Below are 16,674 nucleotides of genomic sequence, written 5' to 3'. Positions count from 1 at the left end.
TTAAATGTCCACCAGCTGGGTTTTAAGTAAATAGATTATGATATATCCTACAATAAAACACTCTGCAGCCCTTATGAAGAATATATTTTGTTAATGAAAAAAGGTGTCCAAGACATATGCAGTGTTAAATTAAAAAACAACTAACATAATACTATGTATTATATGAATCCATTTATGTTTTTTAATTATACATATAAGAAATTCAGGGGTGATATTCAAAATATTTAACCATTATGCTCACACAGTCATTAGCCCTCTGGGGCAAGTCTTCACACGTTAGTTGCTGCATCATGGAGATCCTGGAGAGAAGAGTTAGGGCAGATAAGCTGATAGTGGGGGATACTGGGAAGACTATGGCCAAAACTACTTACAAATAGCATGGACATATATTCAGAGAAAAGTGAGAGACATACCAAACTTGACAGTAGTACAAGAGGGACTTTCATCTTTTATTCCATGCAATCTTATCATTTGAAATTCTAAGAATGAGTGTCAGGTTTGAAAAAAGAAAAGTTAACATGGGGGAAACACTGCTGCTGCTGCTGCTAAGTCGCTTCAGTTGTGTCCAACTCTGTGCAACCCCATAGATGGCAGCCCACCAGGCTCCCCCGTCCCTGGGATTCTCCAGCCAAGAACACTGGAATGGGTTGCCATTTCCTTCTCCACCGCATGAAAGTGAAAAGTGAAAGTGAAGTTGCTCAGTCGTGTCCGAACCTCAGCGACCCCATGCACTGGATTTTCCAGGCAAGAGCACTGGAGTGGGGTGCCATTGCCTTCGCATGACCTAATTTCAAACTGTATCATGATGTAAACGTGTGGCATATGTTCACCAAAGGCCAGAAGGAACCCAGGGTCATCTGGAATCCACATTTCTGATGGCTCATTACTCTTTTTATTTTGCCCAGTACCCTCCTCACCACTATGTTTTCTTTCCAGCTTTATTGAGAAGTAATTGTTATTTATCACTCTATAAGTTTCAGGTATACAGCATGGTTTACATATATTGTGAAATGACAACCACAGTGGTTTCAACTAAAATCCGTCTTCTCATATAGATACAATAAAAAGAAAAAAGGAAACAATGTTTCTCCTTGTGATGCAAACTCCAGTATTTACTCTCTTAACATCTTTCCTGTGTTTTACACAGCAGTGTTAGCTGTAATCATCACGTTGTACGTTACATCTCTAGTACTTATTTTTTAATTACATACCTTTTAGTCTATGCATTTTTCCCATCGCTGCCAAGTTTTGAAATATTCTTTTCCACTAAACAAACTGCATTTATTAAGTAATACATTATTAATTTCTGCCTGACGTGTTATCAATCAAAAACATCTTGCTGCCAGGTAAAACTCTCTATAACCGTCGAATTATCAGTATTGCTACAGTGAATTCATATAATCACAGCCCAGCATAAAGAAATGTAACATTCAGCTTGACCTATTTGATCCCATCATATAAAACAGTTCATATATTTTTGAAATATTGAAAATATTTCTAATCAAACTTTTCAAAACCCTAGTGATTGGGAACATTAGTCATGCATTTGCCATGCATTCTCCAGATGCGGAAATTAGGTTCAGTGTGTGACCCTGCTCCACCCTCAAACGGCTAGTGCTAGGAGACACGCCTATGGAGACACGCAGGTGAGCTGAAACCCAGCAGGGACTTTGGGGACACTGGTCAGAGGACCGCCACAGTGAGTAGCAGCAAGTCTCAAAGTCTCACTCTAGCATCAGACTGGACCTAAGAATCCAGAGCAGTTAGCTGGGAATAAACAAAGCTAGGGCAGGAGACATGACTTGTGATTATTTTTTAGCAGGACAGTCAGAGCAGTGATTCTCAAAGAGGGAAATATCAGAATGAAAGGGGATGGGTAGATGTAGTTTGAAAAGCATCATCACTTCATATCTGGAGAAAAACATAAATTTATGCTTTCCTTAAAAGCAAACTATCAAAACAATTTTCTAGAAAATCTTGATTGATGACTATTTGTGGAAGAAATATTAATTCTCATACCTCCTAGGAAGAGGAAGTAAATTTTTATGTGACTGTAGAAGGGGAAGCTGTTTTTAAAATTTGAGTGAGTGATTTGCTTTTTTAAGACAACTGGAGTAGAAAAGGGAATAGCAGGCACCCTAAGGAGCAGAGGAGACTATCCCAGAGGGGATATGGCCAGTCATTAGATTTAAGTACTGGGGACCTCCAATGGACTGAATGTGATCCCCCCAAAATTCATATGTTGAAATCCTACTACCTCAAAGTGATCATATTAGGAAGTGGGACCTTTGGGAGGTAATTGGGTCATGAGGGCAGAACACTCATGGATGGGATTAGTTCCCTTATAAAAGGGACCCCAGAGATCTCGCTTGCCTCTTTCCACCATGCGAGGATTTAACAAGAAATCTGCTATCTGCCACTTGGAAGAGGATCTTTAATAGAGCTCAGCCACGCTGGCACCCTGATCTTGGGCTTCCCAGCATCCAGAACTGTGACAAATACATTTGTGTTGTTTAACCACTCCGTCTATAGTACTTTGTTATTGCAGTCCAAGCTGACTTAGGACCTTGTCTGCTTGATCCAGCTGAATCTTCAGCATCTACATCAGTGCTTGGCACACAGAGAGACAGAATTAACATTACTGACTGAATGCTTTAATGAGTATCAAATTAAAGGGTAGGAATCAAGCCTCTTTTTTCCCCAGCCAATTCTCTAACACAGCTGTCCTCAACCTATATGTCACCAAGGACAGATTTTATGGAAGACGATTCTTCCTTGAACCAGGGGTTGGGGGGAGGGGGATGGTTTCAGAAGATTCAAGTGTACTTCAATCTAATTTCACCAATGATTTGACAGGAGATACCTGTCCACAGCCCAGAGTTTGGGGACCCCTGCTCTATCAGATTCTGTAATTAATTTTACAGAAGTAAATTTAATGCTCTATCGGACTCTATAATTAATCTTACAGAAGTAAATTTAACATGTAGTAAAACTGTCAGCCACCTATCATAACACCCACTTTTCTTCCTCCTTAAATGTCCCAGCCTCTCTTGCAGCTACATACTGGTCACTGAGATGTAAGGTTAAATGTTATATGGTAAGTTGCAGGAAGCATTTATAAAATAAGGAAAGTGCACCTTTCCTCTTTCCTTCATCCTGCTGCCTGAAACGCAGAAATGATGGGCTGGAGACCATATGAACCATGGGCTGTGGATGCTAAGGATGGTAAGCAGAAAGATCCAAGAAGCCAGGGTCCCTGATGACTGCAGTGACCATACCCACCCTGATCTGCCTACCTTCAGACTACTTTTACATGAGAGACAAACTTCTATATTTTATATACCAATGGTCTTCGGGATTTCTATTGTAGACACAGTCCACCCATCCCAACTGACAAGCAGGGCCTGCAATTCCGCCACTGCCTGCAGGGAGCAGTAAGCGGGGGCTCGCGAGAGGTTTCATCTCGCTCTGTTGCGGAGCTCAGCCTCCTTCAGCACCAGTACGGGTTTCACTTCCACATACCACAGGTCAGCGCTGTCAGTGCTCGGTCTTCTGAGGACCTGATGAGGTTTCAATTTGAGGACAACATGACACTGTGTCCATGCAGATAGGAACAGTTTTCTCAGGACAAGCCCCAGGAGGTCCCATGGGGAGAAAACGGTGAGGGAAAAGTGAAGTGAGGGAAGGAGGGGAGAAACTTCTTGTGAGCAACTGACTGCTGGGAGTTGAAGGTTGGTGGTGGTTGGGGGGAGTCCATCTTCAGAGGACCCAGGAAAGGAAGATCTTGACATGGAAAAGTGTAGGTTTCTAGCCCGTGGTATGTGCAATGTATACTGTGTCCAGTGTCATTCTTTAGTATGGAGTCTAGTTTTCCTTGCATTGTTTACTGAGGGGATTGCACTTGCCCGGCTGTATGTTCTTGACCCTTTGGCTATAAATAAACTGACCACATCCATGTAGGTTTATTTCTGGGCTCTCTATTCTGGTCCTCTGGCCTGTGGGTCTGTCTTTGACCTCACAATTGTTCTGGTTACTGCAGCTTCGAAATACAGTTTGAAGTCAAGGAGCAAGATACCTCCAACCTGTTCTCCTTTTTGAGGATAGCTTTGGCTATTCCTGGTCCTTTGTTGTTCCACATAAATATCAGGATTCTTTGCTCTATTTCTGAAAAAAATGCCACTGGAATTTTGGTATAAACTGCTTTCAGTGTGCACATTGCTTTGGGTAGAATGGACATTTTAACAATATTCATCCTTCATGAGCATATGATATCTTTCTGTTTCATTGTATCTTCTTCAGTTTCTTCATCAGTGTCCTAAAGTTTTCAATATGCAGGCCTTTCACATCCTTGGTTAAATTTATTCCTAGGTGTTTTGTTCTTTTTGATGCAAATGTAAATAGAATTGTTTTCTTTTTCTTTCTGATGGTTCATTATTAGTGGTTAGAAATGTAGCTAATTTTTGTGTATTGATTTTGTCGCCTTACTGAATTCATTTTTTAGTTCTAATGGTTTTTTGGTGAAACAACATGGAAAATTGTGACTGTAAGTGATATGTGGATGAGCCTCTGCACTCCAGGGAAGTGGAGATCAGGTGAAAACCTGGCACTCTAGGAAGTGGCTAAATCCGCAGTGTTGCACCAACAGCCCAGCATTGGCTTATTTGTTACCTGGACTCTGCTCCCTAGTCACTGACCCCTCTGGACCTTGAAGAAGGTCCCTGTAAGTCTTGGGACAGTGCTTACGGTAGAGATGTTCCACCAGTGTATTGCTTCCTCTGACCACAGCCTTCCCTTCCTGGTTCATGTGGTTCCACAGATGCAGGGCATAGGAATTGTTGAAGCTCGGTTCCGTATCCCAGACTTCATAGTAGCGCCGCCAGGCTCGAAAAGAGATGGGGTAAAATCTTTGGGGGTGTAGGAAGGAGAAGTTTAAACACTTGAGGTCACTCACCTCCTGGAAGTCTCTGAGTTTGCACCATACTCTCAAAAGCCTTGTCATCAATTCGGGACCCTGGTGGCCCCAAATATTTGGATTATAATTTTCCACAAAGTTTTCCATGCACTGCCACAGGAAAGGGTGGTGGGGGAGGAATCCAAACACCCCATTACTTGAGAACCGAGATTTCTGTGCAGCCAGAAAGTTGTCCTCAGGGATGGGTCTGATGGAGATGACATCTGTGTCCATGTAGACACCGCCATACTTCCAGATGAAGGCCAAGCGGGATGCATCTGAGCTGATATGCAGCCAGAATCTCTCGGTACTGCTGTTGATCTGCAGGAGCAGGTACAAATCAGCCCCCAGAAAGGGGAAAGGGGAGGCCTGGCACAGGTAGCTAAGGAGGAAGCAAGTCGACCTCCCAAAAATCTATTTGCCAAAAGCCCAATGTCGCAAATTTATCAAAATTACCTCCAACCCAAAAAAGTTGCCTTTAAGTGAAAAGTTTACAGCAGTAGTATCAATAGGAAGATTTTTAACAGCTTCTAAAGATTTCATGAAATCGTTTTTTTTATAAAAGCAGTAGAAAGATGAAACCCAGAAGGGATTTCATGAGTCGCTTTCAGCAGGATAGAAATTAACCACAAATATGAAACTGTGAAGAAAGAATTTTTTGTACATCCTAAAAATGCTGAGAACTGATAAAGGAAAAAATGAACTCTGAAACTATAGGACATATTAATATCTATGTTCTTTGAAAAGTTGGTAAAAGAATCTTAAAATCCATACCTTCGTCCACTGATTAATTCATTTAATAACATTCATCAAAGGCCTACTTACCATTCACACAGCTCTAAGCTGCTAAGGATACAAAAGTGAACAAATAGACAAAAATCTTTACTGGCAGAATATAGACAATAAACAAATAAATACATCATATGTTGGGTTTTCATAAGGCTTGGAAAGAAAGTCAGGCAAGGGGGTTATGAAGGGGACAGGATGGAGCACGATCTTCAGTTCAGACAGAACCCTGGATGAAGCGAATGGATGAACTATGTTGGTATCTCTGAGAGGAGGGTTCTAGGTAGAGGAAACAGTAAGTGCAAGGGCCCTGGGGCAGGAACACACTCATGGTGTATAGGAACAGGAAAACCGCAGTGCAGAGTAGTGAAAAGAGAGGGATAGGAAACAAGATCAGAGAAGGGGCAGGGCAGGAGTGAGGGCAGATGCTATGCTGGGGTAGAGACCGAAATGATTTGGAAGGTTTGGAAGAAAGGAGATTTGACCTGAATTAGTCTAAAAAGGGTCACCCTGGCTATGGTATGGAAAATAGATGGGGGCAGGAGCAAAGAGGCAAATTTGGAAGCTGTTGAAATAATCCAGGCAGGAGACGATGACGGTGTAGACCAGGGTGACAATAAAGGAGATGACGGAAGTAGTCAGATTCTGAGCACATGGGAACGATAAAGCTGGTCAGGATTTGCTGATGAATTGGATATGGAGCTGGAGACCGAGGAGTCAAGGACAACTGAAAAATGCTAAAATGTGAGCAGAACAGAAAATGACTTTGAAATGAATAGAAATAAACCATTATAAATTAAATATCCGTGTTCCCAAGTGGAATGCTAAGATTTTGAATACAGAAAGCAAAATAGATTTTTCTAAATTTAAACATGTTGATTAAAAGATTAAACCATGACCCTTGGCTTTTGACAAAATAAACATTTTTTTTAAAAATTCTGCTCTAAAACCAAACAAAAGAAAGTCAGCTAAGACTGCCAAAATCCTCACCTGAACTATTAATAGCATTATATTGTATACAATTGCCAAAAATCTCATGCATAATAATAGCTAAAATTTATCAATAACTGTTATAATTTCTAATCTACACAAATCCTCAAAAATCATAGTACCTGGCTTCCCTGGTGGTCCAGTGGTTAGGAATCTGCCTGCCAGTGCAGGGGACATGGGTTTGATCCCTGGTATGGGAAGATCCCACATGTTGAGGCAACTAAGCCTGTGCCCATGTACCGCCACTACTGAGCCCATGCACCCTGGAGCCCGTGCTCTACAGCTAGAGAAGCCACTGCCATGATATGCTGGCACACCACAACTAGAGAGCAGCCACCTGCTTGCTGCAACTAGAGAAAGCCCAAGCACAGCAACCAAGACCCATCCCAGCCAAATATAAAAAAAATAATAATAAATCTTATAGTACCTATATACTACGATTATTCCTGTTTTTCAAGTGAAAAATTGAAAGGAAGGAACAAGAAGTTCAATCCTTTGTCCAAGGTAAGAGAGGCAGAGGTTGGATTTTAACCCAGGCAGTCTAACTCTGGAGGCTCACTTATTTTCAGTAAAAATAACTGAAGTTGATTGTTAGTAAATTGGTGATTATTAATGAACAGACCCAGATATCAGAAGCCACACAGAACCAGGAGGAGGAAGCCTGCCTTGATGTGGACATTGGACTGACATCAAGGTAAAATAAAACTTTCCCTGGAGGTGAGCACCAGAAAGGGGAATCAGATTCTGGTTGCTCATTCCCTCCCCAAGTTCACAGTATTCATCTCTGGGCATCTTCAAGGGCTGCTGCTGCTAAGTCGCTTCAGTCGTGTCCGACTCTGTGCGACCCCATAGACAGCAGCCCACCAGGCTCCGCCATCCTTGGGATTCTCCAGGCAAGAACACTGGAGTGGGTTGCCATTTCCTTCTCCAATGCATGAAAGTGAAAGTGAAGTCACTCAGTCGTGTCCGACTCTTAGTGACCCCATGGACTGCAGCCTACCAGGCTCCACCGTCCATGGAATTTTCCAAGCAAGAGTACTGGAGTGGGGTGCCATTGCCTTCTCCTCTTCAAGGGCTACAGTTGCTCAAATCAGTGCAGTGAGTCCAGTGATCATCAGCAGGTGATGGCGCACTCAGTCATCCTTACAGCTGGCCTCCAGCTATCCTATGGTGGCTAACTGGGGCAGAAAATGCCACTGCCCAGCTCCCCCAAGATGCAAGCATGTCCCCCATCCAGGACACCCCACCCAGTCCCTAGGTGACTGAGAGAGGGTGTGGGACAGAAGTTTTCTCTTTTTTTATACAAATACTGTAGATTGGATAACAGCCACTCAATGGTCCTAATTCCTGAAACCTACAATTACCTCCTTTAGAAAAAGGGTCTTTGCCGATGTGATTAACTTAAGGACCTTGAGCCGAGGAAATTAGCCTGGATTACCATGGGCCGTAAATGCCACCACAAGTGTCCTTTAAAGGGAAAGGTAAAGAGAGATTTCGCACAAAATTACAAAAGTCCTAAGAACCCCAGGAGTTTCTTGATCATCTCTCAATATTACACAATCCTATATAGCTGCACCCACCTGATCTTTCATGAATTATCTATTTAAATCATTTTCTAGTTCAATATTGCCTAATTTCCCCCCCCCTCAGGTGCAAAAAAAGTTTAACATAGATGGGTTTAAAACTGTCAGTGAAAAATGAGTGGTCTATACACCTAGAAAAGATACAGAAACTCATTCAATTAAGAGTAGTCTCAAGACATCCTAAGAAATAAAATGAAAGTAAAAGGCAGCAGGGTAGAGATAAGCTTAAATCAAGACTCTCCTGTTTCCTTGAATTGGGACTCAACACTATAGAAAGAAGACCAGGCAAGAGTCAAAAGATCTGGGTTCTTGCTTATCTTTGATACCCTGTCTCAGCCTATCTTATCCTCAGTGTGAAAGTGAAGTCGCTCAGTCGTTGCGAACCCATGGACTGTAGCCTACGAGTCTCCTCCATCCATGGAATTCTCCAAGCAAGAGTACTGGAGTGGATTGTTATTCCTTCTCCAGGGGATCTTCCCCACCCATCTATCCTCAGTGTACCCATCTATAAAATGAGTAGGTTGGATCCAATTTCTATGGTCCCTCCCAACACTGGGATTCTGAGGTTCTCTAAACACTTACTTGAGTGTACCACGAAAACAACGGTGTGTCTTCAAACAGGCTTTTCATATCCAAAGGGAAGAGGAAAACGTTGTCAATTGCTGAGAGGAGGGAAAGGGCTGGGGAAGTGGAGTTTGGGGGCAGTTGCATGGAATTATTGAGCCCTTTCATAAGTAACAGCACAGGCTGCTCGGGGTAAACCTTTGCAGCTGACTCCACAGCACAGGAGACCAGTGGGGTTGGCTCCATTCTCTCCGAGGTTTCTAGGAACACGATGCTGTGCCCACGACCCAGGAGAGCTTCCAGCCCCTGATGGGACTTGTAGGAAGGTAGGTAGCAGATGAGGCAGCTGGGTTTCAGGGTGAACTGGTAGAGGAAGCCACAGGCAAACAGCAGGGTGACCGACAGGGAGAACTGGAGCTTCGTCAGCATGTCCACCCCTCTCTCCTGGCCTGCTCCCTAAAATCAACACTATTCATTAAAAATTATATTCATAAAACTTGATAAGATATAGTACACAAGAAGATAATATATGAATATCACTTTCAAGCTTAGTTTTTTAATTGAAGTATAGTTGATTTATAATATCAGATTACTTTCAGGTGTACAGCATAGTGATTCAGTATTTTTATAGATTATATGCCAATAAAAATATTACAACGTAATGACTATAATTCCCTTGCAAGACAATATATCCTTGTTGCTTATCAATTTTATATCTAGGGTAGTTCATATTTGTTAATCCCCTCCCCCGTCTCCCCCTGACCCCTTCCTTCTACTCTTCGGTCACTGCTAGTTTGTTTTCTCTCTCTTTGGGTCTGTTTTAGTGTTGCATGTGCATTCATTTATATTACTTTTTACATTCCCCATGTTAGTGATATCATACAGTATTTGTCTGATTTGTTTCACTAAGCATAATATTCTCTAGGTGCATTGACACTGCTGCAAATGGCAGAATTTCATTATTTGTATGGCTGAGTAATAATTCCATTGTGTATATATATATATATATTTATCCATTCATTTATTGACCGGCACTTGGGTTGCTTCCATATCTTGCCTGCTGTAAATAGTACTGCTATGTACTTTGGGGTACATGTGTCTTTTCAAATTCATGGTTTTGTTTTCTTTGGCTATATACCAAGGAATAGAATTGCTAGATCATATGGTAATTCTGTTTTTAGTTTTTTGAGGAATCTGCATACTGTTTTCCATAGAGGCTGTACCAATTTACATTGCAACGGACCCTGCATGAGAGTTCTCTATTCTGTACCTCCTCACCAACATTTGTTATTTATAGACTTTTTGATGCTAGCCATTCTGACAGGTGTGAGGTGATATGTCTTTGTGGTTTTTGTTTGCATTTCTTTAATAATAATAAGCTTTGGTTTTTAAAATTCTAAATAAAATGTGATCCAATCAAATCCAGCAATGTTCAAAAGAAAGGTGCATTGATTAGGTTTTACCTGAGAAATTTAAGGATGATTTGCAATAGGAAAATAATTAATTAGTAGGAAAACTATTAATGAAATGCATTCTTTTAACAGATTAAAAAAGAAAAACTGTATGATCATTTTAGCTCAATAGACGCTGACAACGAGATAAAATTTGATATCCATTTATGATTTTTTAAAAGCACAAGGAAACTTTCTTAAGCTGACAGTGTCTACCAGAACATATAGCAGTGATTGTGCTTAATATGAAGCATTTGAAACCTCCCCATTAAGACCAGGAATGTAGTATGGATGTCCATTATGAATGGTATTTTCCCCATCATTCTGCTAAGTCTAACCAATGCAATGAAACAAGATAAAAGAATTTCTACTATGAATATTAGAAAGGAAGAGACAAAAATATCACTAGTTGTAGAAAATATGATTGCCTACAGAGAAAATCCAAGACAACTTACCGAAAAACTAATAGAATTAAGAAGAAGCAAACTGAAGGTTAAATCACTTGCCAAGATTACACAGTTAGCAGACCCATGACTTTAACTTGGGTCTACCTGTCCCCAAAACCTAGGCTCTGAGCGGATACCTGCAGCACCTCCCTCTCCTTCAACATAAGCTCTAACTCCAGCCAACACCAGGAGAGCAGACATCTCATTCATTAGCAGTTAGTTTTTTGCTTTACATGTAACTCTTTCAAAAAATACAAATCCAATAAATCAGAGCTTACCTTCTAGCCAGAAACTTGTAGTTGGCCAATACCCGTGGCCTTAGCAGCAGCGACAAGTTTTTTCCTACTGCACTTTCTGATAAATGACCACCTAATCTTCAATTCAACAGTGCCAAGGGAAGTAAATCATTGGCAGAAAATTAATGCTAAACACCAGAACTTCCCAGGAAGCTCCTCCCTTTATTTACTAAGCTGCCCCAAACACAGAGACTTGCAGATCAAGGGGTTCACATGATTTTTCAGGTGACCCACACACTAATCCTACCTGTTGGTGGGCCTGTCAGGGTGTTACAAGGCACCAATTTCACCTGGGGAAAACTGAATCCATAGTATAGTCTTGGAGCCAATAAAGTGTGCACCCAAGTAGTTTGGCCTCAGTCAAAATCATGGGCAGAGACTTGGGAAATTTCTTCAACACACAACCCTGTTTGTCCAAGCTCTGCAAACAAAAGGTTTTGTTAAAGGAAAAGAAAATCCACCTTCACAAATAGGTAAGTAGTGTACAAACCCCAAGGGCTCCCCACATGGCTCAGTGGTTAAGAATCTGCCTGCCAATGCAGGAGATGCAAGAAATGAGGGTGTGATCCCTGAGCCAGAAAGATCCCCTAAAGGAGGAAATGACAACCCACTCCAGTATTCTTGCCTAAAGAATCCCAAGGACAGAGGAGCCTGGTGGGCTACAGTCCATGGGGTTGCAAGAGTCATGATGAGCAACTGAGCTCACACATGCAAACCCCAGTAGTCCAAGGCCTGGTGATGTGGAACTAGAATTGATTCCCTGATTTCAGTTATGGTGGCTTCAGGAAGGGCTTCCCTGGTGGCTCAGATGGTAAGGAATCTGCCTGCAATGCAGGAGACATTGGTTTGATCCCTGGGTTGGGAAGAACCTCGGGAGTAGGGCATGGCAACCCACTCCAGTATTCTTGCCTGGAGAATCCCCATGGACAGAGGAGCCTGGCAGGCTGCAGTCCATGGGGTCACAAAGAGAAGGGTGCCTTTGCCCAGAGGTCCCTGGGCTTCCTCTCAGTCTCATGAGGTCAGTGTCACCACCCTCCACTGATGTGGTAATCCCCACATTTCCCCAGACAGTGTGACTCTCCTGTGGTCTGCTCCCCATCACCCCTGAAAGGTGTAATTTTATGCGTTCTAAGTTGTTTCAGTCACGTCCAACTTGTTGTGACCCTATGGACTGTAGCCCACCAGGCTCCTCTGTCCATGAGGATTCTCCAGGTAAGAATTCTGGAGTGGGTTGCAATGCCCTCCTCCAGGGGATCTTCCCAACCCTTCTCCAGGCAAGATTGAACCCACGTCTCTTATGTCTACCTACATTGGCAGGTGGGTTCTTTACCACTAGCACCACCTGGGAAGGCAAACAGGCACGTGTAGTAATCCTCTTTCGAGCTATCCTTTGCTCTATCTTCATCCAGAACCTTCTTTCAGCCATAAATAGGTATCCACTGGATGCTCTGGTATGGACAGAGAGGCTCCCTCCTAAGCAGACTTTGGATCCTGATATAGCAGCTCAAGGAAAGTAAAGCTGTCCCACTCATCGATGGTTTCTTGTTTTCTGTTTGGTTGGCCAAAAAGTTCATTTGGGTTTTTCCATAACATCGTACAGAAAAAGAATGAACTTTTATTCAACCCACTATGTGCCCAAGGCTCCCCAGGAGCAGTTCTTTGGGTCTCTACACACCCCTCTTCCTTTTGGAACTGAATTTCTTCTTTGGACCTCGTCAGGTCTAGGGTCAGAGTCCTTGGAATCTTTCCAAAGTTCCCTAGCCCTGGATAGACGGGTTGTTCCTTCCTCATGGAGGGGTGGAGGAAGCAGAGCTCCTGGTCCTCACTCTGGGGTAAAGAAAGGACTCCATTAGTGGGAGTGATGCATTCCTAGTGCCCACATTTCATGGGGATCATGAATCCTGGTGCCTTCTAGCTGTTTTCAAGATAGCCAACACCATCACACAAGTGGTTGAGGTGAGAGCCTGGAAGTAGTTGGTGATCTTTGTCACAGTCACAGGGATGAAAGTGAGCATGAGTGATGCAGTTAAATCTTTTTTTTCTCACTCAAGGAATTTTATTTAATATTGGAAAAGTGTAAACATCAATTCATTACACCTTTACAAGTCTAGTATTCTACCCATCTATTCAGTTTCATTCAGTTCAGTCACTCAGTCATGTCCGACTCTGCGACCCCATGAATTGCAGCATGCCAGGCCTCCCTGTCCATCACCAACTCCCAGAGTTCACTCAAACTCATGTCCATTGAGTCGGTGATGCCATCCAGCCATCTCATCCTCTGTCGTCCCCTTCTCCTCCTGCCCCCAATCCCACCCAGCATCAGAGTCTTTTCCAATGAGTCAACTCTTCACATGAGGTGGCCAAAGTACTGGAGTTTCAGCTTTAGCATCAGTCCTTCCAAAGAACACCCAGGACTGATCTCCTTTAGAATGGACTGGTTGGACCTCCTTGCAGTAAACCCATCTATTAGGCTCACATTTTATATATTTTTTAAATTTTTAATTGGAGGATAATAGTTTTACAATGTTGTGTTGGTTTCTCATGTACAGCAACATGAATCAGCTACAAGTATACATACATCCCCTTCCTCTTGAGCATCCCTTCCTCCCCTTTAGGTTATCACAGAGCACTGAGCTGAGCTCCCTTGTGCTGTACGGCAGCGTCCCACTAGCTATCTATTTTACTCATGGTAGTGTATATATGCCAATGCTACTCTCTCAATTCATCCCACCCTCTCCTTCGCCAGCCTGTATCCACAACTCCATTCTCTACATCTGCATCTGTATTCCTGCCCTGATGCAGGGAAACCTTCAGCACAAAACATAGGACCTGTCTGACCAGGGACCAAGTAGAGGGTATAACAGAAAGAGCACTGAGCTTGGAATCATGCCTCTACCCACTATAGGTCAAGGGGGCCAGGGCAAGTCTCCAAGCTGCCCAGAGCCTCTGCTCCTCTCTGCAGTGCTGATCTCAGGCCCATTGTGAAGACAGAAGGCTCTAAAAGCCAAAGAAGTGATTCCACCAAGGCTAAGAGGAGAAAAATAGAACACTAGTACTGTAGATGGCATGGATTCCCTGATGATAAACATTAAGTCGTTACTGTTTTCAGATGAATGAAATCTTCATACTTTCCAGTGAACAGTTAAGAAGGAAATTCTCAGCCCTGTGTGAGAATTGTTGAAATGGGTGCAGAGGCCAGCAGTCAGCCTCTGGTGCCTGGGGCCTTTTTAGCATCACAGCCTGATATCCTTGTAGAGTCTTTCCAAGGATGTCTCCTGTCATCTGAGCTGCTCTACCAGGAACATCCCCAGATTCTTCCAGCCTTCCCTCTCATGTTCAGAGCAGAACTGCCTTCCCTTCTGGCTGCTCCCATGTCTGCCTTCTCTGGCCTGTACCACACTAACTTTCTGTCTGTGCAGGTAGCTGCCACAGAGACAGCTTCTATCCTGAACTCCACAGACCCTTAGGGGCTCAAGGATGGGCTTCAGGAGACCCTAGATACTGACGCCACAGCTTCCATCAGTACCTTTACCCTGGATGCCACTTATCCACAGCTTCTCCTACCTATCACCTAAGGAATGTCCCTACTCTTTGACCCGCTCTGACATTAATTCTGTTTAAAATTCCTGAAGATGTCTTCACCATCCAATCTCAGGTCTTCTCCAACCAGCCAAACAATCCTTGGGAACCTCAATACAGATATCTGAGTAGAGATGGTCCCAGAGTTCTTTATCTTTACACAACAGTTGGGTCTGAATGAACTGGTGACAGTCACATATGCATCCAGGTCTGTTTTGTCTCCTTTCCTAGAGTTTTGGCCTCCTGTAAGAGAGTTCTTACTTCCTACACTGTAATGTAAGCCAGACTTGGTCAATCCAGTGGATCATGGAGCCTACGTAATTGTTGCTCTGTGATGAGACCATAGGACATGTGGATTGGTGTAGCCTCAAATGGGGCTTCCCTAGTGGCTCAGATGGTACAGAATCAGCCAACAATGCAGGAAACCTGGGTTCAAACCCCGGGTTGGGAGGACACCCTGGAGAAGGGAATGGCTACCCACTCCAGTATTCTTGGAGCTTCCAAGATAGCTCAGACGGTAAAGAATCTGCCTGCAATAAGCTAACAGAATGGGTAGAAACTCTGAATCAATGTTCTTTTTATTTTACAAGGCTGTTCTTTGGATGCTTGAAGCTAGTGCAAAGAAAAGGGAGTACAGGGAAGAAAATCAAAGAAGAGCCTAGCTTTCCCCCACTTGTTGGCCTTACAGATAACCTCTGATCACCTCAATTGGAAATAGTTTGGTGTTTGGATCTGAACTACCTCTGTTGTAAAAGATCCACTGTGTCAAGAAGGAAACATTAAAGGAATTTTTAAACAATAAATGTTTGTTGAGTGCAATTACACATGAAAAGCCTACCTCTTAATTCTGTAGTTTCTTTGAACTCTGATTTACTGCGAGAAGGAAATATTCAAGCCAACAATACGTGTCCTGTTTTCTTTGGAGCTGTTGAAACCCCAGTTCCTGTTTCTAACATATGTGTCAGACCAGTGGGACTGATAAACTTGTTAAACCATTTAGCTATTAGCAGGGCAAAACCAATACACAGAGTGATATCTTATCAACCTTGCCAATTCCTTTCACCACTCTTCTGAAGCTGAAACTGGCTGGTGTGTTGGTTTTCCATGACTGGAGAGCAGATCGCTGGACAGAGGCAGTTCACTGCTGCAGACTGAGAAAGAATCCACAGCCTAACCCTTGGCACACTGAGGAGTGATATTGTCAACATCAAATCTTGAAAAAATTTTTTGTTACTAAAAATCAGTGAGTTCATGCCAGAGTAAAATCTCCTTTTCCCATGGCAATAATTTAAACTATTCTGCATTTCCAAGAAAAATGCTTCTAACCTCGTGTTTCTGGAGATAATAATTTTTTTCTCAACACAGCCATACTAGTCAAACATGCTCCTGTTGACAAAACCTTATATAGCTACCAAGAATGTGCTTCTGGATTTATCCTGGAAATTACTCTATTCACACATGTAATTTCCCCCCTTTTTAAATTTACTTGCAGCTAAAAGAAGGGGTGGGGAATAAGGGCAGGGATACAAGGGGAAATAATCGTTCTCCATAAATCAGCTGTGCCACAGACGCCACTCTTCCAGGATAGAGAACAGGATCTGCAATAAGCCCACAAAAGTCAGTGGAACCAGCCTGATCCTGGCAGGTTGTTCAAAGGGGCTTCGCTGTTAAATTCTATTTGTTGTTGTCTAGTCCCTAAGTTGTGTCTGACTCTTTTGCAACCCCTTAGACTGTAGCCCACTAGGCTCCTCTGTCCAAGGGATTTCCCAGGCAAGAATACTGGCAAGGGTTGCCATTTCCTTCTCCAGGGGATCTTCCCCACCCAAGGGTCGAAACTGTGTCTCCTGCATTGGCAAGTGGATTCATTATCACTGAGCCACCAGGGAAACCCCATTAAGCTCTGTAAGTCAATGCTTAATTTCTTCTTCCTGTAAGGAATTGGGGACATCTTGAAGCCACATATGCCAAGAGGCCACATGACACAGGACCTTTATAAAGACTGTGGCCTTAAGAGTGAATACTTCCCAT

General features: G+C 42.9%; 1 protein-coding gene across 2 annotated transcripts; it reads right to left on the bottom strand.

Moving 5' to 3' along the window:
• Window positions 1-156: 156 nt before the first annotated feature.
• A4GNT (alpha-1,4-N-acetylglucosaminyltransferase) lies at window positions 157-11,375 on the bottom strand. 2 transcript variants are annotated; one of them, XM_005201887.5, is made up of 3 exons: window positions 11,050-11,375; window positions 8,893-9,330; window positions 157-5,272 (listed from the first exon to the last, which is right to left on the bottom strand). In XM_005201887.5, the coding sequence occupies exons 2-3, from the start codon at window positions 9,301-9,303 to the stop codon at window positions 4,658-4,660; spliced, it is 1,026 nt and encodes a 341-aa protein (XP_005201944.1). In that variant the 5' UTR covers window positions 9,304-9,330; window positions 11,050-11,375; the 3' UTR covers window positions 157-4,657. The 2 variants fall into 2 exon arrangements, with proteins under 2 accessions (XP_005201944.1, NP_001179713.1); NM_001192784.2 differs by lacking the exon at window positions 11,050-11,375 and having other exon boundaries at window positions 4,658-5,272; window positions 8,893-9,303.
• Window positions 11,376-16,674: the final 5,299 nt, after the last annotated feature.

The sequence above is a fragment of the Bos taurus genome, chromosome 1 (assembly GCF_002263795.3).
Source record: "Bos taurus isolate L1 Dominette 01449 registration number 42190680 breed Hereford chromosome 1, ARS-UCD2.0, whole genome shotgun sequence".
In the NCBI taxonomy this organism is placed as follows: domain Eukaryota; kingdom Metazoa; phylum Chordata; class Mammalia; order Artiodactyla; family Bovidae; genus Bos; species Bos taurus.
Note: the sequence above shows the minus strand (reverse complement) of the source record. Positions and strands in the feature narration are given on the sequence as shown.